Below are 24180 nucleotides of genomic sequence, written 5' to 3'. Positions count from 1 at the left end.
GTCGCCGATCGCCGATCGCCAGTCGTCGTCGTCGTCGTCGTCTGTCAGCGGATATTCTACTTTACATAAGCGGCATTTCCTCAATTTTCCCGGTCTTTATATGATTTATTTGATTTGCCGGTTTGTTTTGCTTAGACCATTCGCCCCTGCCCCTGCCCCTGTCTTTGTCCCTGGCCTTTGCCACATAAAGATGGAGAGATTATGAATCAATATTTGATTGGTACGAGTGTTTGATCAAAGATATTAGTTGTGGTGGCTGGCCGCATTCGGAAGATAGAGCCACACACAGTCCTTTCTGTTGGATCACCATCAGAGTCATCAGAGTCTGACAGGAGCCACTGAGCTGCACTGCTGCTCAACTGTGTTTGCCACATCGTCTTTCGTTCCATCCTCCCCTGTGGTTACTCCTCTTTACTGGCAGAAGGTCGCCCTAGCATTCAGTTGAAAGTTCTCCCCTCAGTTGTGAAGAATCTGGAGACATTCAGCCGAAATGAAGTTACAACTGTTGCAATTGCAGTTGAAATTCCTGGTGTGTCCCTTCCCGGTTGCAGATTCCTCTGAAGCGTCAGCTGCTGGACATGCTCAGAACTGCCCCATGCCATCCATGCCCGCGTCGCTCTGTGCCTGTGCCTCTTCTTTTGTGGCATGTGTCAGGTTGCGACATCTGTTTTACAAGATAAGCGGCCGAACAGTTCGGGTCTGGGTCTGGGTCTGGGTCTGTGTGGACTGTTGAGGTCGGGGCTCATTTGTCTCACTTCCTTTACCTTTAACTACATCCCGGATGCTCCCGAAAACAGAGCCAAACTGCACTAAATGCAAACTTACAAAAAATCCAGCGACAATGAGCCACATGGAGCGCGTCAACAGCAGCAGTGGCAGCAGCAGCAGCAACAGCAGCAACAGCAGTAGCTGTAGCAGGAAGAGCAACGTGCACCACGTATCTGTATCTGCGTATCTATGGATCTATGTGTGTATCTGTGTATGGCTGTTCATTCATAGAAGACACAATACAGAAAGAAAAACCTAAATGAAATGAGCGGATGCACGGGCGGATGGAGCGCTTTGAATTTGTATACGCGCCTCTCTCACACTCTCATTCTCTGTCTGTATATGCATGTATGTACAGATCTTTCTTTCCATCTATCTAGCCATCCATCCGGGTTCTATTTGACTACCGATGCTGATTATCGTTATCCGTTATTGTCATAATTGTTCCGCTGTTTTTTTTTTTTTAATTTTTATTTGTTTTTTTTTTTTTTTGCAAATGCCACTGCTACTGAAATGACAGCTAAAATGGGAATTATGGCTCTAAAAAAAAGATGAAATTGAATGGTTAGATAGGTGACAGATCTCCGCCCACTTTAATGATGTTCTGCTGCCCCTTTCCCCCTTCTATTTTCTATGAAGCAACTCCATTTAGCCCCGTCCACCATCCACCATTAATCACACACACAGACACACACGGAAAAAGGGGTCTTCAGAAAATAAACACTTTCGGGGTGATGTGATCTATGTATGGCCTAGGCCTAAACAAATGTTGGCATTAACTTCTGGCCAACAATAACAAAGAGTCTATTGCACTTGTCTGTGTACGTGTACGCGTCTGTATCTGTGTGTTTCCCCCCTTTCGATACATCCAACCCAACCTAAGTGAATGTTAATGATGTGCTAATTGGGCAAACGTATTTCACTTGTCAATGCGCGTCTTCTGAGGGGGGAATTGTGAAAGACATAAACAGAACATAAAGCACAGCGAAGATCTTTTAGGAATCTTTTTGGTATCGCTCGCTAAGTGTTCTCCGTGGGACAAGGAGAGCCGAAAGAGATCTCAGAGACTAAAATAAACTACATTTGTGCTCAAAGCACTGGAAATTCGATCCATAGATCTGCATATCTTTCGCTTTAGTTTTCCATCATGGAAATGATCCACTGAAATGAAATTTCCCAGCAATATCAAAGACCAGCCAAGCGCACGTTTTCATTTATAAAATTTCATTTTATATTTTCATCAGATGCGAACTTAATCAACTAATAGGACAGCATTTGAACTCCGCTTCCGCTTCCGTCTCCGCTCCAGATTCTGCTCAAATCGAGGCAGAGAACCAGAGCCCACTTCATTGACAACATCGAAATGCAGATTTAATGGCTAAGACTTAAACAAGAAGAGCACTAGCGACTAGGCGTTACAGCTAAACTAAACTAAAGCTAGACTATGTGTGAACCCTAGAGTATTTACAACCAGTGAGGAGGGGGGGTGAAGGCAGAGCCCTAGGAGAGCACAGCCATGGCGCGGGCCAGGCGTACGCGGAAGTCACGGTAGAGCATCTTGCCGCCGACAGGCACACGGCACAGGTACATGTCCAAGCTCATCAGGCACAGGGCCTTGCCGTTCATGGGGAACTTCTGTGGCAGCTCGGGCGTCACCTCCAGGCCCTCGGAGACGGCCATGTTGATCAGCCACTTCCACACATCGGCCCGCGTCCAGTCGCGGGGATCCAGCGGCAGGCCATCCGATCCCATGGGATGCAGCAGGCTGGTCGTGGGGCTCATCATGAGGTCGTCACCCGATCCCGTCATGGTCAATCGGTTGTTGTTGTGGTCGTCGGAGCCCAGCAGCGACACACCGCCGCGACACTTGTCCAGCACGTGGTGGTAGGGATGATGATGGTGGTGGTGATGATGCTGGTGACGCTTCGACGATGGCGTTGTTGGCGTCCCACTGCCGACGGCGGCCCACAGCTCCTGGGCGGCATTCACCTGGGAGAGATCCAGGGGCGGGACACGTCCGGCATACTTTGGATAGCTGGCCTCCACTTGCATGTTGATTAAATGTCGGGTTCTTGTCTGCAAGTGAAAGAAAAAGTAGAATTTTTGTGATTAATGGAAGTGACTCAGTGACTCAGGGAGGGGCGGGGGCGGGGCAGTGGCGTCAGGGGAATTGGGCGGTACTTGTCAGCGGAAAGGGGGTCAATGCATATGGGGCTGGGTGACGGAAATGCTTTCACGAGCTGGCAATTGTTTTAATCGCAATGCCAGCGAAAATATAAATACAAATACTAGCACGAAAAAAAAGAATTAAGCACTGACGACTAGGAGATACCCTCGCAGCTGATTGGAACAGCGAAAACTATAGAAAAAATATATAAAAATAGATTCTGTGAGCGAAGAAACATTCGATCTATAATTAAATATCGGAGATCCTTTCGTTTGCCTTGCCGAGGGCAGTATACCCTTTAGCTTCCGGATTACGGGAAATATAATATTACTCATACGTTAAGTGGACCCTCCTGGACCCTCCACTGTGTCGCAAATGAATCATTGGGGGGTTTACTTAATCTCCACTCCACTCCACCCCACTTAGAGCATCCAAAGTTCGCCATGGAACAACTTTGTTGCTTCCCCCCTCCCTCTCTCTCTCTCTCTCTGTTTGATATAATATTTTGTTATTAAATCTGACCTTGTTGGCGGATGGCAGAAATGGGCGTCATCCGCATCGTGGCGGCGGGTCGCACGCGAAAGGAAGCGCTGAATAATCATTACCCAGCGCTGCTGTCATATCGATCAGCGGTCGGTCACATTCTGCTGCTACCGGGACAGAGAGAGATAGAGAGCGGATAGGGGCGAGAGAGGCGGACGGATCTGACATAGAAACGCAGGCAGAGAAACGACTGCGATTGCGATTACAAACAGAACGTAGACAGAACGGAACGAAACGGAAATAATTACCCTCCCAATTGGCAGCTGCGAAAGAGGCGAGCAAAACAAAGAGCTAGAGAGAGCGAAAGAGAGAGAGACTTTTAATTCGGAATCAGATTTTGAATCGGCAAGGGAATGGGCAAAAACAACAAGCGAAACATCCGCCGACGGCATAAAAGGTGTCAATGCGAATGCGAATGGAAGTGGAAATGGGAATGGGAATGAGCAAGGGGAATGGAAAAGGGGAAGCCAAGAGAGCGGAAGCCGCCGCCGGGCTCCCAGCTCCGAGCGCCGAGATTTAAGGGCTCGTTCTGCGGGGAGCAGCTGACAGAGAAGGGGGGAGAACCTTTTAATAGTTTTCCGGAATACCCATGCGAGCTTCGCTTCCGTCCAAGGAAGTGCGTAAAGGAGTCGCCTCGCTGTTGAGGGAATCAGTTTTAATTACACAGTTCGTTGCCAGCAGCAGTGGCCATGGAGGGGCGCTACAATTCCCACGAAATTCTGGATGCCATGGGGCGATGGGGTAGGGGTAAACAAATGAACTACTGAATCAATAGAACATGGAACATGGAAAGAGTTTTCAGAACCACACACATCGCTTTGGAATGGGCAACGAATGCCACTTGTTGTTTGGTCTCTTGTTTGATTGTTTGTTCTGGACCCAAAGGTATATGCTAAACATTAGAATGCACCCAGCACCAGAGCACCCCCAATCGAACCCTAAGATGGGGCCAATTGCTCCACCATTACGACCCACGCTTATCAACCGATTTGTGACTCACTAGAGCGGATGCCGTAAACTATTCCAAGCGACACCATTAGACGATAGGTAGAGGTGCCCCCCGCAGCAGAAATACCTCCAACTATTGCAGAACTTCAGGGGCGGTCCACACAGCAGGCGAACACTGTGTCTACGAATTTCATTATTTCGATTTCCAATTCAAATTCCAGAGAGGAAAAGTGTTGGGGGGCTGGCACAAACATCCGCACAGCACCAGAAGGAAATTTGAAGTTCCCACTCCCACGATTCGGGTCAGCAAAGTCAAAGGAAAAGCGTGTGAAAAGCTTGTAGGTGGGATGACGATGACTATGACTACGATTATTCATCATCAAATGCCAAATGAGTCGAGACAAATAGATCTGTCGGCGGGGCTTCCGTTGCGTGATTCGAACACGGGAATCGTTCACCCACAAATGACTCGCTTTCCCGGCTCAAAGTGATTGATACGTTGTGGCAGGAACAGCAGCAGCAGCGGCACTGGCACTGCCAGCACATGGCATCGTGGCAATGACATTCGCCTGATCGAGGAGAACTCGTGTTGAGCACGCGTCGCATTTTCACGCTTCGTCGTCTTGTTTGGGGGTGGGGGGCTCGATGGAAAGGGAAATGGTTTTCTGTTACTATTTGGTGTTCGCTTTGTCCGTTGACAAAGTCAATGACAGGAAGTGGAATGAATCGTCTGTGCAATGCTCGCATATCCGCCTCCGCCTGCGCACACAGGATGCAGTTTACCCTCGCACCCTGTTGGTCTCTCTCTCTCTCTGTCTGTCTCTTTTTTCCAAGGAAATGCTGACACACACAAACACACACACACAGACAATTGCAGATAAATGAGGAAATGTGCGATACTTGCGCCAGTTTTAATTACATTCACGAAATATACTCATAGCTTAAGGGGCGTTTCTCTCTGTGAGCTCTTTTTGGATCTTTGCACTTTGCACCATTACCTCTGTCTCCGTCTTCGTCTCTGTCTTCTGTCTCTGTCTTGCGTTGCTACTTAGTGGCAGCTACTAAACAAACAACCACACAAAACATACATACATATGTATGTACATATGTACACTTGGGACCTGGAGACATGCCGTCTTTTGAGTGTGCAAAAGACAAACGAAACGTAAAATAAAAAAAAAATCGTAATTTGAAGTTCGTAAAAATGACGCGTTTCCTGTCATTTGGCTTTGGCGAGCACTTTAAGTGCGTAATTTGCTATCCACAAATATATGTGTATTTTTGTGTCGGTTTTGTGTCTTGTCTGCTCTGCTCTGCTCTGTCCTGCCCTGCCCTGCTCTGCTCGGTTCTGTTCTGTTCGGTTCTGTCGGCGGGTGTTTACGACGGGTATACTCTCATATGTCCCATTCCATTTCAATCTCCTTTTCCCCCATCCGCTCCCACATCTCGCATTTCCGCTTTCTCAAACAGATTCTTGGTGGTAGATTTATCATGGAGGCTGACATAATTTGCTTATTATTTACACGTTTATCATCTCCACAAATGGCATGGGAGACCTTCCTCTTTAATTTAAATTCAAATTAAATGGAGATTTACTTTTAAATTGTACTTTGCTTAGGTTTGCTCAAGCCATCCCCAAAACTGCCGAATAAAATTGCATTCTAATAGAAAAGTTTACATCTCTTGTCGGATAATTATCGTTCTGTTTATAATTCGTGTAAATGCGCTGTAAACATGATTAAATGCAAAATATTGCTGTCTGTTTTCTTGGCTAGATTTCAAGGCAACAAACTCGTTCATTCATCGGAGTGTAGTCGGAGTGTAGCCAGCAAAACATGCGATGCAAAAACAGCAGACGACAGATGATAATCTGCTGAATATTGTTAAAAATAAACATTTTTGCTCAGCCACAGCCACAGCCACAGTCGCAGTCGCAGTCAAGCAACCCAACCGGATTCCATTTATGCACATGTTGCTGTTGCTGCTGCTGCTGCTGCTGCCTGCTGTTCTTGTTGCTGTTGCTGTTGTGACGTATGTTTGCTGATATTACAAATCATGTAACGCCATTGAGGCGGCTGCGTCTGCGTTTGCGGTTTTGGCGGCGGGATCGGCATCGGCATCGGGATCGCCGTCTGCCCGACGTCTGCATACTGACAGTCCCCGTCGCTTGTCTCCCATTCATCATTTCCCCATCAGTGCCACAGCTCAGCAGTGGCTGGCCCCCAGTGCGTTGTCGTGATGGACGGATGTGTGACGACTTTCGGTCTTGTTGTCGCTGATGCGTTCAACAGAATACTCGCATGTACAGCCAAATGGCGCCAAATGCATCTCGGAATAGCCTCGCGGAGTCTTGCAAGTTGTTTAGTGGGTGAGTACGTACGGGTAAATTAGAGGAGGGACTGCGACTGCGACTGGCGTTCACGCCTCGCACGTGTCAAGGTGAAGTGAGGCATGCAGCAGGAAGTCAGCCCCCAGAGGGGGAAACAGACGCCTGATAAGACGGTCATAGAGGGAAGGCGTTCAAGTCAGTCAGCGGTTTGTCATTTCCTTTCGGGACTGGACTGGAGCTGGCAGCAAAGGTGAGTGAGTCAGCTGGGAAATTAATTAAGGCGGTTCGAGCTGCGGGACCAGGTGCACATTCGCTCTGTCCTGCAGCTGCAAAGATTACAGGCAATGTGTGAGTGTGGCTGTGTGGTTCCCTGCACACCCTCCCTTTCTTTGTAGGACTCCATCCCCATCCCTCTGCGCACATCCTTTGCGCATGCGCGCGCATTCAATAAGGAGCAGAAGCAGAACAGAACGGAGTCGAGTGCCGGAGAGCCGCAGAGCCACAGAAGAGGGTAACAATCGAGCTGAATGCATCTTTATCGACTTGGCCACAAAAATTTCTTTTGCAGCTGCCGTCTTGGCATTTTAAGTGTCGCTTTGCTGTTGTGTGTGGGGCACTGGTAGTGGTGGTGTCTGCCTCGTTGCGGTTATTCTCGCTTCTCAACGGTTCTCTCTTCATTCTCTTTCTCTACAGCTCTTAATGCCAAACCGTTCTGGATAGAGAGGGATTTTTTGTTTTGCTACTACAAATGTTTTGGCTTGAAATAAAGACTAAAGCAGCTTAACTTTGAGTAAACCCCTAAGATGGGTCTTAACTTGTACGAGAGCATCATTATGTTGCTGCATTTTCAGAGAAATCTCCTAGACAGACTTCTGATCATTAGCTGTAGATTTTCAGCCTAAAAGAAAGTGTTTCAAATCTTAACTAGTTCGTGGCCTCACAGACCTTCAATTTAAGACCTTCCATTAACCTTTAGTGTTGACCTTAACTTATTTGTACTAATCCCCAAAATCATTTCAAATTTCCATTAACTTTGAATATTTTGAATATTTGTCCCAGGGCCCTAGGAGCACATCTTTAGAGGTCAATTAGGCAAAGTCCCGACCCAAGATCGCTTTTTGTTCAGTTTTGAATGCAAGCCAGCAAGCCACCAACAACATGCTGGCTAATGGATTGAACCTTCAAATCGATTTTTGGGTATTTTCTGTTTTCTGTTTTGTTTTTGGATTGGGTTGGAGTGCTAACGAGGGCCATAAACGAAGCTTGACTCTGCCTAAAAATATGTAAACCCAACTTACCTTGATCGAAAATGAACGTGTGGTTAATCCAACAATAGTTTGTTTTGGAAATCTGCTTCGCTTGTGGCGTTTTTTTTTGTATTGGAATTAGCGAGATTATTATTTTTTATATATGTATATATTTGAGTTATCTGTTTGGTTGATGGAAACTTCCTGCTTGGAATTTGTATATGTTTGATATGTGTATGTATGTGTATATTTTTAGAAATTGCACTTTTTGTCGCTTGTTTTGGCTTTCGCTTCCAGCGCTCTCTCTCTCTCTCTCTCTGCGTTTCGTATTGTATCTCTCGGATACGTTTCACAACTTTTGCAGCAAGTAACGTATTTTGCACGCTTTGAACTACTTTTTCTAATTCGCTTTTGGCTTGAGTTTTGAAAGGTTTTTTTTTCTTTTGTTGTTGTTGCTGCTGCTGCTGCAATTTGCTTCGTTTTTCACTTAACACGAATTGTGGTTTTGATTTTTGGGTGGTAAATCCAGTTTGCCAAACTGCAATGCAACGCAGTGTGTGAGGCTACGAGTATCTTCGTATCTGGCGGATGAGTAATGCGCTCGCTCGTCTCGTACTTTGTTGTGTATCTGTATTGTGTATCTACGTTCTGTTCGCGCGCACTCAACGTTTTCGACTGATAGCGATCGTGCCTGTGCAGCGAGTTTTGTTGCCTCGGTTTCGTCTCTCTCTCTCTCTGTGCGCAAGCAACCCTCTCTTGCTCTCACTTTAGGTTTGCTCTCTCTCTCTCTCTCTCTCTCTCGCGCTCTGTGTGTGTCTCCCAGCTGTTTTGGCCCGCCAGCTGTGGACATATTAGTAGATCTTTTGGTATCTGGCAGCCAGCACGATGCTCGACCCGCATTTCTGTCTCCGACTGCTAAGCTGATTGAGTCAACATTTCTGAGGTCGGAGGTGAATGAAAAGGTTCCAGAGATCGAATAGGGTCCACAGGATGGGGTTGTGCATCGGAAATGTGGGCTGACAAAGGGAGTCAATATGGAAATTCAGTGTGAGAGTGGATTATCCCTTTCATGCTCACCAACCCTGTGCTGCTGTCATCGATTGTTTATTAGCTTTCAACTTCAAATACCCATGTTTCCCCCATTAGCAGACAACTCTTCGTGGTGGACCTTTGACTTGTCACCCAATTTATTCCAAATTTCCATTAACATTTTCCATCAATTTATCATTTTACACTTCGTTACCAAAAACCGAAACATGTGTACAGGAATAGGGAATAGGGCGAATGGAATTACTTTCAATTATGCCTGCAATATAATTTAGGAATATCTCAAAATTAAATTTAACGCTCCTCTGTTTCTTTAGAATGTTCCCTCAACCTTCTTTCGAGCGTGCACTGTATACATAGGCACTGTGCACATATTAATAATGCACTCGTACACTCATCTATCTACTCATACTCACTTATTCATGCGCTCACTGATTCATTAATTTTTGGACGAATTTTCCCCGCTGACTAATTACGCAGCCAACGATCATTGCGCTTCCCTGGACTCGGAGTAATTACAGGAAATCCTTTTTCCTGCCACGCATTGAAAGCATTTCAATGTAAATGATTCCAGGCCTGGCGGCTTCCTCTCTTTTTCGGAGTGACAGCCGCAGGATCGAAGCAGTCTGACACGCATGCCAAGGCGAGGTCCTCCGAGGATCGCAGCAGATCGTAGCATATGGTCTGCGGCCAGACATGAACATGTGACCTGGCTGTCAAGTGCGTGTATACCCTGAATCCTTTGGCCCCTCGCATGTCATAGGCAAAGCGTGAAGTGAGATGATGACTCGGGTTACGACAGTACTTCTTTGGAAATGGCATCGAATCGATCGAGTTCCAGGATAACGCCCACGACGGGCACGCGCATACGTGAGGACAGGCAACGCAGCGCTGCACTCAAGATGGTCCTGCACTCGAATTGCAGCACAGCTGTGGCAGCCTCCACCTTTGAAGCGGTGTCCTGTTGCGATCTCAAGTGCATCTAATGGCTTGTTTATCAGCGGTTGTCGATCTTCGGGCAAATAAATTGAGTTTTTCCTGCGTGTGCGCCAGCGCCTTTTTATTTTGTACCTAATTGATTTCGGCGTCGCTCTAATCATTTCTAATTGCAATGCTTAGGACTGCTTCCAGGCAGAGGATAAGCATGCCGTTACTGGCTCATCCTGTCCCCATAGGATGTCCAGCAGCTGCCGTGCATTCAATAAGAAGATAAGAAAGATATGAAATGTTGCAGTTCCACCCATGTGTAGTTTATATGTATATTTCATTCATATGTTTCTTATGCCACATAATTTGCATTGTTTATGGTCTCTACGATCCACGGAATATAGTTTCTAACATTCGTGAATACACTGACGCCCTTGCATGGGATCTCGCCATAGCTGACAATCGCGAACTGAACGTTATAGGCGACAAGTTCATAGCTTACTGTGGCAACCAATGGGCCCCCAGAGTCGCCCGCACACGAATGGCGAGCAGGATCCCCCGCACAGATGTGCCTCTGATTGACATCATAGCCAATGTCAGCCCGGCAGCTGAATCGTTCGATCTGCGAGACATTTGCAGTCTGGAGAACGGGGCTTATCAAATCCGTTTCGGTCTTGCCCCAGCCGGCCACAGAAAACTGTTCAATGGAGTCTACATAACGCTGCCATGTGTGAGTGGTGTCCAACAGCAGACAGATCGGCATGATGTTTCCTACAAGAAAAATGGGTTTCAATATACGAGCATGATATAGGATATAGACATTCATTGGGGTATACTTTGCGCCACCACATTCCTTGAGAGTTTAATGAGAGCTATATCAAAGTGAAAGATAGTCGTGTAGTAAGGATGCGGATGGAAGGACTCGACGTCAAAGTCTTCAAACCGAGCACAACCTTGTTGCCGGCAATCTGTCTGGGTCCTGGCATCGTATTCGCCCAGTCGCACCACTCTGCGGCCAAAAGAAAAGCGATTAAGGTATCTATTGTGGGTGTATCCAAAAGATAGAATTTACATATGATCCCGATATCTTATACAATGCGCAGCAGTGAGAACGAAGCCTGAAATGAATGAATAAATGAAAAAATAAATAATTAAATAAATGCAGGCTTCAGTTAAATATTCAAAAAAATACAAACGATAAGTGATTAGTGATCCGGCGCAAATAAATTTCCCATTTCTATGCAGATATGACATCCATGGTGTCGAGAACAGTTCAGCATCCTCGCCACCTATCGTTCTGAAGCGGCTCATCCTCTTTGAACTGCAGCTAGGTTCGAGCAATCGCAGTGATCCATAAACGTGGCATGCCACTAAAACTAGCATCAAAGTCCCTGCGTGCTTCATCGCGGTGGAACAAGAATGAGACTGGTGGAATCGATGCGAAAAAATGAGCTTTTTATGTATGTGCATTTTGCGAATATCAATTCTACTGAATGGTTTAATATGTTCTGAGAACCTACAAAATCGAAAGCACCAGATAACCTTAGCACATTATGAGCTTCCCCTTAGAGGCGGTGTCATGTTCAGCTGACATGCGTCTACATAAAAATAAATAGAGTGCATCCTGCGTGTGCTCCATTTTTGTAACTAATTGATTTCGAGGACAGAGGATAAACACAGATACAAATGCAGCTACGCTGGCTCTAATCCCAGGCTTATCCCGTCCACATACGTATGCCTAGCAGCTGCCATGCATCCAATTGCATTCTCCGAGTGTATATGCATCTATTGTCTGGGCAGGAATCGGCATTTGAATCTACACACACACACACACACACATCTCTCGATAAGAATCGCCTCGGACAGGATGTGCAATGAGAATTGCCAAAAAGGAGAGAGGATGTTTTCTTAGGTCCCCACGAACGGACCTCGTACGTGACTCTGTGAGGTAATTGCTGTGTGTTCGGTTCGTATGATAATTGCCCAAAGGAATGCCCGGTGAGGAATGCTCCTCGACTATTTGCTTAGTTTTTGTTGTTTTTCAATTAGGTTCGTGTTTGCGCATAAATAGAGTTGCACCAAGGGAAGGGAAGTAATCCCCGTCACGTGAAGCGATCAGAGGCGATGGTTAATTTACACTTTACACTTTACATACATCTGGCGGATGGCTGAGATATTGCAGCTGGAGGAACTCTTTGGGATGGGATGCAGCGTGTGCCTTGAAAATATATTAAATTCCCAAAAATATCTGTCTACTTTTGGATACCCATTCCTTGGGGTTGGTCTCGCCAACTATTTATAGAGCATCGATGCAGCGCCCCTCGAAGTAGACTAAACGATTTACGAGCCAGAGGTCTGTAAATATATTCGAAATATCCTCTGGACATGTTTCACGTACCCCAAAAGTCATTAAAGATCAACAAAAATATACAAAAAGAGCACCAAAGAGACAGAGGGACAGAGGGATAGAGGGAGTGGTGAGCGTAGTGGCGGTGCTGGTGCTGCTGGTGGTGGTGGTGGTGGTGCAGAGCGAAGTAAATTTAACGATCGCATTTGGGGGATTTCCCCGCTCCAGACAGACACACATACCAACATACTAAAATAATCCTAGGCAGCTTCTGGTTCGTGCTCGGCGTTTTATTGGCACTTTCCCCAGACTATAAATCAATAAACAGATTGTGTGGCATCTTCCGTCATAAAGTTTTCAACGTTTTGCCCTCCTCTTCGTAGAATTTCGTCTGCCAGGGAGGCGGAACAGCTGTCGATCTTTCCTGGGTTTTCTCTCTCTCCACTGAAATCGTATTATTCGCTGTCTCTCTCCCTCACTCATTGGCTGTTCCGCAAAACGCCTAAATCAATCGGAAAAAATAATAATAAAATCCCAAATGAAGTAACCGTAAATAAAAAAAAGCTGAGAAAAAAAAAGAAGAGAGCCGCTCGTAAAGATCGCATCCGAAATGCCACACAGCATACAGCAGAAGATGGGTATACATACGTATACCAGGAGGCAGGGCAAGGCAAGGCAGGGCAGGGCAGGGCAGGGCAGAGGCAGAGACAGATCCGAGCACCGGAGCGTAGAAGACAATAGAGAAAATAACAACAAGCCGCAGCAGACTTCCGCTTTCGTTTCATAAATTCGGATTAAGGCATTTCCCAGTGATAACAATGAAAGTACATAAAGAGAACGACAACGAAGACGACGACGACGACGACGACGGTGAAGAAATGCTCCGTGAATCTGATTAACGGGGCGGCAACAATGAGAACTTACAAAACGTGTCACGTAAATGGTTTATGCACCATCCATTCCAGGCATTCGGGGGCAGCAGCACAGCAGCAGTACAGTAAAGTAAAGTAAAGTAAACCCACAAAACATGACCCAGAACAATCGGCATAGACAAACACCACCACCACACCACAAGCTCAGTGAATTGTCTCTGGAGGGAAATCTCAAATGAGGCGACGGCTTTTTGTTAGTTAAACTACTTAAACAGATCTCTTGTGGGATTGTGGAATGATTGTAGGTAGGCACGGAAGTGGATGCTGGCAGGGAGTTACGAAATTACGGGATTACTCGAGGGGTTAAACTAAATATTTGTTTATATACCTAATTATATGCCAAAGGGAAACAGAAGCTAACAAATGATAAATAAATAAATCCGATAGATGCATGTTCCCCACCAATTTCAGAAATTAATACGGTAAAGAATTAATTTATAGCATCAGTTAATCGTAGCCGACAAACACAGATTTATATTCAATGAATGCTGCGATTCTCGCATCCGACAGATGCATTTGACATAATCTGGAAAATACAAAATAGATAGGTCAAAAGACAAACACAATCCGCAAATGCCTTTATCATGCAAACTAAACAACTGACAGATACATTTTGGCAAACACAATTACAACAATGCTTAGATGCCATCGAGAGACCGTAAATGCTCGCATCCGTTGGATCGCTCGATGCATTTGGCAAATATTTGAGACCAGACAATTGCATTTCCTGCCTTCGCATACAACACATGGGATTAATATTCTGCCACAGGAGCGTTGCCCAGGACCCGGGACGGGTATCATCTGTTGCTGTTGCTGTTGCTGCCGCTGCTGCTGTTGCTGCTGCTGCTGCTGCTGATGAGCGGAAGCGAAGGAAAGGCGCGTTCTCTGTACACAAACAGAGGCACCAACACAACACAAAAACAAGGAAAAGGATGTCCTGCTGTGTGTGTGCGAGGAAAAGTGCGTGCACAGCAATTAACATTTTCCGCTTGTCCCTTCAGCCTCGACAGCCTCTCTGCAGGACATGTGGCCAGGAGCCAGTGGCAACAGCAGCAGCAGCAGCAGGAGGGGGCACACCAAATTAGAGTCTCATTTCGATTCAGTGTGAAAGGCAGCAGCAGCAGCACAGGAAGCGAGTCCGCTCATTGTCCGCTCACGTCCCCTCCGCTCACGGACAGGTACAACTCCCCAAAATATTGTCGGTGATTAGTGACTTTCGGTGCAAGTCGATGAGGAAACGCCTGCGGCGTTAATTGTTTGTCCCAGCTCTGTGTCCCTGTTTGATTTGCACCGCTCTCTAAGCGGGTTGAGGCTAATCTGGGCCACAGGAAGCGGAAACAACAGCGAGAGACGGAACACGGACGCTGGAAGCCGGAAGAAGGAGCAAGGAAGGAACAGGAAGATCAGACCCTGACCCCTTGAATTAGTTTGAATTTTGCCGGTTTATTGCCAATGTGAGTGATCCCAAAAAGGAAATGGGTAGAAAATATTCAAAATTTTGAGTGTAAAACTATAAGCCACTGTCGCGTCTGAGGGAAATTATGCATTATGGGATCGGGCTGGGGAGGGTTGGGGTGGGGTGGGGGTGGGGTGAGGGTTTTTATCAGTCACGTTTCTCGATCCCGGATAATGCATATTTTGCCGGAGGCAGCGATGGAACTGTCTGCCACTTCTTTGCGGCCCGACGGCGATCCTTCGATCTCTTTCGATTTTTCTTTGGCGGCTGCACTTTTCTGCCCTCGGTTAGGTCCACGTAGGGACTCTGGTGGAGCGTCACCCCGGCAGCCGTGCGCACCAGACTCCGTCGCGTATCGGCGCCGGTGAGCAGATAGTTGACTGGGAACTGCAGCATTCCCGGCCGATAATGGGCGATGGGGCTGAGGCCGAGGAGTCCGATCTTGTACCGGACATTGCCAGCGCCGCCCAGCTTGCGCGCCGAGCCGCCCATACAACCGGCACAGCCCGCTGCAGATTTATTTGGTTTGCTGGTGTTGGGTCTTTCATTCTGAATGTCATCCGTGTCCACCTTCTGCCACTTCCGTCCGCTGTCCACGACCTTGCCCGCATTGCACTGGAAGCAGCGCGCGTTCTTGACGGCCGCGTCGCGCTCACGCCGCTTGCTGGTGGCATCTCCGCCGCCGCGCTTGTGGCAGGGTCCTTTGCAGTGCGATTTGCAGCCCTTGCTGCAGTTGTGGGGCGGCTTGCTGCACCGGCCCACGCAGTCGTGCTTGCAGCGATTCTTCTCGCAGTTGGGCAGGAAGAAAGGTGCCGCCTCGCTGCCATGGGCTAGATAGTTGGACGACCTACTCCTGCCCAGTTCATGCAGACTTTCACGTGGAGTGTGCGTGTGGGTTTGCGACGGGGATGGCATGGTGCTCTGTGCGGGAGTCGGCAAGGCTGTATGATTGGCGGTGTGCGGGCCGTTGAACTCCGATGTGGCACGGCTCAGTGCGAAATCGTCTTTGCTGGCCTGATTCTGCACCATGGTGGCGGAGCCAGAGGCCACTCTCTGGCGGTTCTTGCCTCTTTTGATCTTAATGTAGTCCGCATTGGAGGGTCCTTTCTTCTTGCTGTAGCTGGAGTATGGCCGGTGTTTTTTCTTCTTCTTCGGTTCCTCCGAGAGCCCTATGAAGATCTCCAGGGCCTGTTTGAGTAGGGCGGACAGATCAGTTTTGCAACACTTTCGGGCGCAATCAGCCCCGCAGGTGGCGTCACATTCCGTCTGTTTCGACTTGCACTCGCAGGAGGGGCAATTGCAATCGCAATTGCAGCATTTATTCTCGCCATTCCCGCCACCGCCGCCGCCTGTTTTACACTCGTTGGGGCAGCATTGACAGGTGCAGGTGCGGGATTTACATGCGCAGGATCCTGGGGCAGGCGCTTTGGCTGGACAGGAGCCCATGTCGCATGAGCTGCGGCTCCCATCCATGTAGCCTACAAACAGATGGACAGACAGAGAGGGTGAAGTCCTTCTGTGTGGGGGCATGTCACTCACCATCCATGTCCATGCTGTAGCCATCATCGTAGTCCATGTTCCTATTGTACTGCTGCTGGCTGCCTCGATTGAAGTCCACCATCTCGTAGTCAATGTATCCGCTGAGCGGATTGTTGTAGCTGTTGTAGTTGCTGTATCCTGGTGGCGGAGGCCCAAGAGTCGCATGCCCCTGGCCCGGCTCCTGGCCATGACCCCCGCTCCGGGAGATGGCCGTGGTGAGCTGATCGATGAGCGCATTATTGTCACAGTCCTGCAGCACAATGATGTTCAGTGGCGCCGCACTATTGGGGTCAGCCAATATCTGCTGTACCTGCTGCTGGGCCTGCTGCTGTGGCTGCTGCGGCGACCACGACGGGCCGCTGTTAATCGGCACCCATTGTCCAGCTTGCTGCTGTGGCGCCTGCTGTGGCGCCACTTGTATCGTCTGTTGTGGCGCCTGTTGTGGCGCCAGTTGTGGCGCCAGTTGTCCACTCTGTTGGGACGGCCGCAGTCCAGACGGACGCGGACATTCGCAGTTATTCCCCGATGGCTGACGCATATCACATTCTGTTGGCGGTGACTTTGACTTGCGACAGCCCCATGCCTGCTGCACCGGCGGCAGGGGCATTGGCAGTGGGGTGACTGAATAGGGAAACGAGGGATACCCAAATACCTGGGCCGAATACGGCTGATACAGCGACTGCGCTGGTGTCTGATAATAGGGTGCCGTCTCTCCACGCTGCGAAAAGTACTTTCCCATGGCGTCATGGATCCTGGAGTTGCACTCCTTGCACAGTCCGCCACACAGCCCGTCGACGCCCTGATCGTCTCCGTTGCGGCTCTGGCAGAGCGGGCAGGTGCCGCCTGCGCGCCGACGCTGTGCTTCAGCCGGCGCACTCTGGCGCAGGGGACAGCTGTCGGCAGTGTCGTCCGTGCCTTTGCAATTCCCCATGCAGGCGCTTGTCTTGCGGGGACACTTGCACCTGCCACAGGGCGACACGGTGTAATCCTTGCACTGATTGCAGTTCCGGAGGACAAAGATGCGCTCGTTGCCGGACTCGGGGGGGCTGCCCTTGAGGCAGCCCTTTTTCGGCGTTGCTTGTGCATTGGCCGATTCATTCCCGGCCGATGACCGAGGATCATCCGAGGCACTGTCGACGTCCTGCGTCCTGGAGGAGTCCGTCTGGGTGCATTCGTCGACTTCTTCATTGCGGGGGCTGAGGAAGTCCCAGGAGTGGCCCATATTTTTGTCGTTTCCGAAAGGTTCCATTTGTGAATTTTGTATGCGGCAACTGTTTGTCGTTTGACGCGTAGCTCCCGACTCCCGTGGCTGCTAGGTTTTGGATTTCCACTTCTTCATGTAGCTGCCAAACAGCCGGCGCCAGCTCCATCCGCCCGGACTCTTGATGTTGGGGCCGCCGAAGATGTACCCCTGGTAGCTTTGCAGCATTCCCGGCCACCTCGTCGTGGCGAGCAGCGACTCGGAGTCGGGATTCAGCACCAAGCCGCGTCGGGTGTTGGCTCGCAAATGGCTAATCGGTTCCCTGCGATACACGGGTCCCCGGCTGCTCTCGTTCAGATGCTCCAGCGACTCGCGGACTGTCAAAAAGCTGCCGCGATAGAAGGCAGCCGGTCCCCTATTCTCGGGAACAGGGACAGCCTCCTCGGCTGGTGCTCGTGTTGACGGCTGCATTGATTGTGGCCGTTGGGCGGCCCTTGGGTTTTGCGTGCGTGGCAAGATTGCCTCATGATGTGGTGGCGGCCTGCTGTCACGTCGATCTTCATTTTGTGGACTGGGTGGAGCTGCTGGCTCGCGATGTTGTGGCCTGGCGGTAGCTTGATCTTCATTTTGTGTCCTCCTAGGACCTGCCTCCTGGTACTGTGGCTTGCTGGCAGCACGATTCACGTTTGCTGGTGGCCACATAAGAGCTGCACCCTGATTTTGTGGATTGCTGGCGGCTCGATCATCATCTTGTTGCCGACTGTATGCTGCTTCTGGATGTTGTGGCCTGTTGGGGCTTCGCGCTTGATTTGGTGGCCTGGTATAAGTTGCTTCAGGATTCTGTGGCCAGCTAGAAAGAGGCTTCTCTTTTGCTGGTTGACTTGTGAGTCGTTGTGGCTTCGACGGGATGGGTGTGCTCGGTGGGAAGGTTCGGGCTAGTTCGGATCTGGGATCTACTGGGATCGGACGTACAAAACCGGGAAACGATTGATTGACTGAAGTGGGTAGCACTCGGCTTTCAAGGTGATTCGGACTGGCATATTGTCGTTGCTGTTGGGCACGATGTGCCTGTGCCTGTGGCTGCTGGGAGTATCGTGCCTGTGGCTGTGGCTGTGACTGTAACTGTGCCTGTGGCTGTGCCAGTGGCTGTGCCTGTGGCTGTGCCTGTACCAGCGGCTGCTGAGGGAATCGTAGTGCCTTCGGCTGGCTCTGAGGCAAACGACTTGGACTAGCAGCGCCACTTCGTCCCTGATTGGATTGTCGGTGAGCCGAGGGCTCGCGTCGCTCCGGTGCCAAAGCTGTGGAGAGAAACGAGACCGAAAAGCTGACAGAGATTCAATCGGTGCCATGGCTGGTACGAACTCACTTTGCCTTGGGACAGAGGTACTATGCTGATGCCTTTGAGGCAGCATGTACGGTGCCTCAGCAACGGTTGTCGGCCTGGTTCGGGTTCTGCTGCGATTTCTGGGCACTCCGGCTGATTCGTTTCTTCCGCCCTTACAACGTAGCGTCCGGGTCCTGGGCCCAGGTGTTTCATAGCAAATGCGTAGGAGGCAGGGTTGTGGCACTGCCGGAAAATGGCTGCTCTTGCGTGATCGGCGCACCCGTCGTATAGGATACGGCGGTCCCAAAGATCTATAAATGGTCGTTGGCTTTTTCTAGTGGGGGGAAGAACGAAAAGCTGATAGCTGAGGGAAGACGCTGAGGGAATCTCCCAATGCTTGGGGCTTACCGTTTGGGCATTCGGCAGAATGACCAGTTTTCCATATGCGGCACTCCCTGCAGTCGGTCGCTTGGGTTGCACGCGGCAGACCAGGCGGATGCAGGCCCGCTTTGGCTTTGGCGGCGCACATCCCAGTTGGTCGCAAACGGGACATGTCTTGGTGGTTCTCTCCTTGTTGGACCAGCTGCTGTGCGCCTCTGTCCCGTTCTCCGGATAGCCGTAGTGATGAATGTTCTCCTGCCACTCCATCATCGTCTCGTCGGAGGCCTGGTACTGAAATTTCCTGGCCCTAGTCTCATCTGGATAGCCGTTATTATCGGTGTATTCCTCCAGCTGTTCAGAGCATGGACGGCACACGGCCAAGGGATTCCTGCCGTGTATGCCCCCCCCACACCTGGCTGATCGTTTGTGCTTGTGCCTGTTTGTCCAGTTTTGCTCGTACTTCTCGAAATACTCCTCGTGGGGCAGAATGTCGTCCATTTGAGAGCTGGCCTGGCATACGGCCAGGGGATTCCTCTTCAGTATCTTCTTAATTGGCTTTGTGGCAATGTAATCCGTTGGCCGCCTCTTCGAGGGATTCCCTTTCGATGTCGAGCAGGAGCAAGCAGATTTCCCTGCAGACTTTCCACTGGCGGCCACTGACCGTTGGGAGCGAACTGCAAACGGGCGGCGGGATCGGGCTTTGGTCCGCACAGCTACTGGCGGAGGAGAACGATTATCTCGGCTACGGCTACGGCTCCGACATCGCGGACATCGGTCGGAGCACACATAGCCCTTTTTGTGCTCGGGGGTATTCCGTTTTGTGGTGGGGGTGGGGATGGCCGCCTTGGTGCATTGGCACTTCTGGACGGGTGTCGCGGCAGGTACACTGATTTTAACAACTTTCCTTTTTCTCTTCTTGCTCGTGGACCTGTAGTTGAGGGGATCAAAGTAGAGCGGATCGTTGCCGTCTCTGCGTCTGATCCCCGTACCCGACTTGATCTCTCTGCTGGGCTTCGTTTTCGAAGTGCCTTTGAACTGGCGATACTCCATGTAATGGGACTTGCCCTTCGCGTCGTTGTCCTGGCTTTTCCTCCCTGTGGCATCTTTCTCCGCAGGCGATTGCTGCTCCATTGGCTCACTGCCTTCGATCCAGTTGTACTCCTCGCTATTTTCCATGTGGCCTGTAGGAGCCGTCTCTGTAGGAGGCGGCGCGTCGACGCGTGGATCATCCTCTATTGTCGCGGTGCACGGGTAGCAAGAACACGGTTGCTGATTGTTGGGTTCGGTGCTTCTGATCCTGTTGTTATCCATGGCGTATGCATTGTGTGGAGGTAGTTTCGCAAGGGCTGGTCCAAGCCCCAAATCAGACGCATTTGTGTAGAAAGGACACGTAACGCACCCAGGCTCCTGCTCCACCTGCTGCTGGAATTGTGGCGACCGATGAGACCAGTGTTGTCCCCGATAGTACTCGTTGTTGCCGCCTTCAAGGCGAGGCTGATGGCTCAGCATCCAGGACAGGCTCAACAGACAATAGCTGCGATCATTGAGTTCGGATTTAGATGCCATTGCGAAAGTTTTTGCTGCTGTATTCCAGAGGGATATTCCTGGCTGCCTGTGCTCTTGCCACACGACTCGTTCTGGCTGCTATTAGGTGGAGGTGGAGAGACGCCCCAAGACTACCATTGCATTTGTCTTCTGGCTGCTGTTACACCCGTGATACACCCGTTCATCATCCAATTCAATGGGACTGTGAATTTGTAGGAGCTGTTGTGTAAAGTGAACAAAAAATGAATGAGTCTCTGCAAACTGACAGTAAAGGGAGAGCTTATCTGCTCTATGGGTGGGGAGTTGCTATGGGGCATACTTTGGGCCTTTATTTCACTACAAATTTCTGGAATCTCCTCCAGAATCAGGCCATAGACAAAAAGCCTGGGGCACAGTTTCGTCCCAAGGGGGAGCATGCAAATCAATGACTTGGACTTTGTCTATGGTCTGTCTTGGACATAACAAATGGACGCATACTCGCTCTACGATACAAAAACGCCACACAATGACGATGCAGCAAGGATGCCCAGCTTCTGATTCCTAGAAATGGTGTCGCATCGCACTGTTCATCATGGGGTACATCATGCAACTTGCAGTGGCCAGCGGAATCTTTTCCCACTGTCGCTGGGCATGCAGCTGCTGCTGGACCGTGCTGATGGATCGCTGGCGTCGTTTCTGGGCGGGCGGCTTGGCTGTCGATCGGGGGCGCTGCAGACGCGTCTGGGGCTTGGACATATCCGGCTTCGGCCAGTGCAGGGGTCGGCGCAGGACTTGGTTAGGTGGGGGCATGGGATATGGGTAGGCGAGCTCCTTGATGCGGCTGACTGAACGCCGCTTCCGCTTGCGGCGCATAGGCTTGCATTGCTCCTCCTGAAAGAGTCTGTAGCAATGATTGGCGTAGTCATCTTGCTGGTTATGGTTGTGGCTCTCGTCCAGAGTCTGGTTGGGGTTGTGGCTCTCACACGAGATCTGGTTGTGGCTGTGGCTCGCAGCCAGGATATCTGGTGACTCCGTTTCCAACTTCGGCGTGCTGTACTCCTGATCATCATTATCATCGTCAGAGTTGACCATCAGATAGACGGAGTATTGCTTCTTTTTCTTCATTTTCTTCTTTTGGCGTAGATCGGAGCCGTAACCCGCCATCATGCGTTGCTCTTCGCATGTCTCACTCTCCGGCTGGTCATCCTCCTCCTCCTCCAGGGGACTACACATCTGACCCACCAGCTGCATAAGGGACTGCCAAACGACGCTGCCATCCTGCAGCTCCGGGTTTTGCAGCAGTTGATTGATATTCACCTTACGGATACGGTCCTTCTTGCCCACCGAATCGGGTGCTTGGCCGCTGATACCTTCGTGAACATCCAGGCTGGAGCGCTTTTCCCTTGCTGGGCATTCCGCCTGCTCGGGCTTTAGGGAGGTCTGGCTATGGTGTGGGGTCTTGGGCACTAATCTGCTTCGCCTGGCACTCTCTACGCAGGGTTTTGGAGTCCTGAGTGTGTCCCTGCTTTTCTCTTTGGTGAGGGTGCTGGTGCTGGTGCCGGAGTCGGCACCATGGTGGTCGCCCAGTAGTCTGGACGACCTCTTTCCCTTTCGCTTGGATTTCTCTGGCTCGGTTTTACTTAGGATTCTCTCCACCTTAGGCCACTCTGGGGGTCGTGGTGGCTCCCTATTGAGGGATCCTGCTTTCGATCCTGCTTTCGAGCTTACCTTGGAGCTTTTCTTGGGCTTGACCGCTGTATCCCCCGCATTTGGTGGCTCAAGTATAAACGATCCCGAATCGGAATCCGTCCCTTCCGAAACTGAACTCCGATGATCGTAGGAATCTATAAAATTGTTGACGAATTTCCCGAAATTAAAGGTACAAGGACTCTGTTGTTGCTGTGGCAACTTCACTGACGCTGGTGGATGTTGCTCATGGGCGGGCTGATGTTTCCGCTGATATCCTTGGGGCTGATCTCTCTGCGGTTCCTTCTTCTGCTGGCTGATACGCCTATTCCCACCAGGCTTAGCTAACGGGTTTGGCTTGCCAGGAGCCAGCACCCGCTCGTGAAGCTTGCCATCCATTCCATTCATCGCATGGATTGTCACCCGCTTCATTTTCTTGGCATGCAACTCGGTGGGTACGTTCTGGCCCCCCTCCGGACGCTCTGCGTTCTTTAGTATACCCACGGGGGTGTTCACCTGTGACGGCTGGGGCGACAGGTGGAACTCCTGCAGTTTCTGCAGCTGCAACTGCTTCTGATGTAACTCCTCTTGCTGCTGCTCAATGCGACTGGCGGCCGCTGCGAAACGAGAGGACTCCGTCTCGAAGTAGCACACAGGAACCTCCGACTGGCAGCCAGGACACTCGATGATGTTCAGAGAGCTGGCAGAGTTTTGGTGCTGCTGGGCCATGGCTGCACCTATCTGGTAGTCTCCCCAAGATGAGGATTTCATTGGCCTACAATTGGTGGCGACAGGAGGATGACTGAGCCTGGGTGCCTCCCACTGAGCTCCGCCCCACGTCGGCGGATAACCTAGCTGAAGCTGCGCTGGGGCATGCTGCTGTTGCTGTTGCTGCTGCCTCACATAGTTGGCCTGAACCATGCGCATGCTCTTGGGCTGTGGCACGTTCACAATCTCCGTGGGTGACCACATCAGCTGGCGACGCAGCCGGGTCAGACGGCGACTGCTCGGTTCCGGTGTTGCCACCACAGCCATGCGTGGCACGGCGCCCGACAACTTGCTCCAGCACATGTTATGCCAGTAATCGGCCATCGATGCGACCTGCTGCGGCTGCCGTGCGGGGGCACGAAAGCTACTGCCCTGCGACATCAGTTGCTGGTAGGCAGGAAGAGAAAGCTGCTTCCCGACGCCGACAACCTTGCGCCTCACCATTTTGTGGTCGGGGATCTGGGGTGGATTTGACTATGGATTTTGGTTGTATTTTTGTTTGCTAGATTTTGTACTTTTGCTATGAAAATTGCTACTTGAAAATTTTTTGAAGGATAATTAATATGGGAAAAACTGTGACAGTGAACGAAAATAAAACTCCCCACTACTAACGCCCCCACCTAAACACGGAAACGCGCAGCCTCCCCAAAGACGCACGGAAAACTTTCAACTGACGTCACGCGATGGTACGTTTTTGTATTCCTTTTCGCATCCCTATCTATCCCATCCCTCCATTCTCGCTCTGCTGTAGTAGATTTCCCGGCATCTTTTCATTCAGGAAGTCGGTGGTCCAATTGGAAGTTTCATTCATTAGTAGCGCACTTCCAGGCCACTTCCAGTATGATTCCTTGACTCCTCTCCGGACGCAGTGCGTGTTCCAGTGTGCGCAGGAAATGTAGAGAACGTTAGAAATGGCGGCGGCAAATTAACCCATTTTCTGAGCTAGGACTAATACAATTTAATTGGATCTAATTCCATATTCCTGCATTGCTTATAAATTTGTGATTCTAGTACTGTAAAACGATGGACTTGACGTTTTTAGGTGT

General features: G+C 50.1%; 6 protein-coding genes across 6 annotated transcripts; all 6 read right to left on the bottom strand.

Annotated features, from left to right (window-relative positions):
• Positions 1-2003: 2003 nt before the first annotated feature.
• LOC111074057 (ETS homologous factor) lies at positions 2004-8668 on the bottom strand. The gene is made up of 2 exons (XM_022366682.2): positions 8054-8668; positions 2004-2844 (listed from the first exon to the last, which is right to left on the bottom strand). Exon 2 carries the CDS (start codon positions 2818-2820, stop codon positions 2269-2271), a length of 552 nt encoding a protein of 183 aa, XP_022222374.1. The 5' UTR covers positions 2821-2844; positions 8054-8668; the 3' UTR covers positions 2004-2268.
• A 1649-nt stretch (positions 8669-10317) lies between these two features.
• LOC121404133 (serine protease grass-like) lies at positions 10318-10741 on the bottom strand. Its single transcript, XM_041593077.1, has one exon. It carries the CDS (start codon positions 10737-10739, stop codon positions 10329-10331), a length of 411 nt encoding a protein of 136 aa, XP_041449011.1. The 5' UTR covers positions 10740-10741; the 3' UTR covers positions 10318-10328.
• Positions 10742-10798: 57 nt separating this feature from the next.
• Positions 10799-11389, bottom strand: LOC111081691 (phenoloxidase-activating factor 3-like). The gene is made up of 3 exons (XM_022377823.2): positions 11173-11389; positions 11049-11094; positions 10799-10985 (listed from the first exon to the last, which is right to left on the bottom strand). The coding sequence occupies exons 1-3, from the start codon at positions 11378-11380 to the stop codon at positions 10799-10801; spliced, it is 441 nt and encodes a 146-aa protein (XP_022233515.2). The 5' UTR covers positions 11381-11389.
• A 3289-nt stretch (positions 11390-14678) lies between these two features.
• LOC111074071 lies at positions 14679-17499 on the bottom strand. Its single transcript, XM_022366707.2, has 2 exons — positions 16251-17499; positions 14679-16189 (listed from the first exon to the last, which is right to left on the bottom strand). The coding sequence occupies exons 1-2, from the start codon at positions 17497-17499 to the stop codon at positions 14859-14861; spliced, it is 2580 nt and encodes an 859-aa protein (XP_022222399.2). The 3' UTR covers positions 14679-14858.
• Positions 17500-17561: 62 nt separating this feature from the next.
• On the bottom strand, positions 17562-20952 carry LOC111074069. The gene is made up of 3 exons (XM_022366704.2): positions 19184-20952; positions 18818-19109; positions 17562-18749 (listed from the first exon to the last, which is right to left on the bottom strand). The coding sequence occupies exons 1-3, from the start codon at positions 20720-20722 to the stop codon at positions 17563-17565; spliced, it is 3018 nt and encodes a 1005-aa protein (XP_022222396.2). The 5' UTR covers positions 20723-20952; the 3' UTR covers position 17562.
• Positions 20953-20994: 42 nt separating this feature from the next.
• LOC111074070 lies at positions 20995-24059 on the bottom strand. Its single transcript, XM_022366706.2, has one exon. It carries the CDS (start codon positions 23576-23578, stop codon positions 21242-21244), a length of 2337 nt encoding a protein of 778 aa, XP_022222398.2. The 5' UTR covers positions 23579-24059; the 3' UTR covers positions 20995-21241.
• Between the last annotated feature and the right edge of the window lie 121 nt (positions 24060-24180).

Source organism: Drosophila obscura, unplaced genomic scaffold (genome assembly GCF_018151105.1).
Source record: "Drosophila obscura isolate BZ-5 IFL unplaced genomic scaffold, ASM1815110v1 contig_186, whole genome shotgun sequence".
In the NCBI taxonomy this organism is placed as follows: Eukaryota; Metazoa; Arthropoda; class Insecta; order Diptera; family Drosophilidae; genus Drosophila; species Drosophila obscura.
Note: the sequence above shows the minus strand (reverse complement) of the source record. Positions and strands in the feature narration are given on the sequence as shown.

Coding starts and splice junctions, on each gene's coding strand:
- LOC111074057 (XM_022366682.2), bottom strand. CDS start 2,820: ATGCAAGTGGAGGCCAGCTATCCAAAGTATGCCGGACGTGTCCCGCCC.
- LOC121404133 (XM_041593077.1), bottom strand. CDS start 10,739: ATGCCGATCTGTCTGCTGTTGGACACCACTCACACATGGCAGCGTTAT.
- LOC111081691 (XM_022377823.2), bottom strand. CDS start 11,380: ATGAAGCACGCAGGGACTTTGATGCTAGTTTTAGTGGCATGCCACGTT. Junction 11,095..11,172: donor CGGATCACTAATCACTTATC/GTTTGTATTTTT, acceptor CATTCATTTCAG/GCTTCGTTCTCACTGCTGCG. Junction 10,986..11,048: donor ATAAGATATCGGGATCATAT/GTAAATTCTATC, acceptor TTTTGGCCGCAG/AGTGGTGCGACTGGGCGAAT.
- LOC111074071 (XM_022366707.2), bottom strand. CDS start 17,499: ATGGAACCTTTCGGAAACGACAAAAATATGGGCCACTCCTGGGACTTC. Junction 16,190..16,250: donor CTACAGCATGGACATGGATG/GTGAGTGACATG, acceptor ATCTGTTTGTAG/GCTACATGGATGGGAGCCGC.
- LOC111074069 (XM_022366704.2), bottom strand. CDS start 20,722: ATGGCATCTAAATCCGAACTCAATGATCGCAGCTATTGTCTGTTGAGC. Junction 19,110..19,183: donor TTCTGCCGAATGCCCAAACG/GTAAGCCCCAAG, acceptor TCCCCCCACTAG/AAAAAGCCAACGACCATTTA. Junction 18,750..18,817: donor TACCTCTGTCCCAAGGCAAA/GTGAGTTCGTAC, acceptor TTCTCTCCACAG/CTTTGGCACCGGAGCGACGC.
- LOC111074070 (XM_022366706.2), bottom strand. CDS start 23,578: ATGGTGAGGCGCAAGGTTGTCGGCGTCGGGAAGCAGCTTTCTCTTCCT.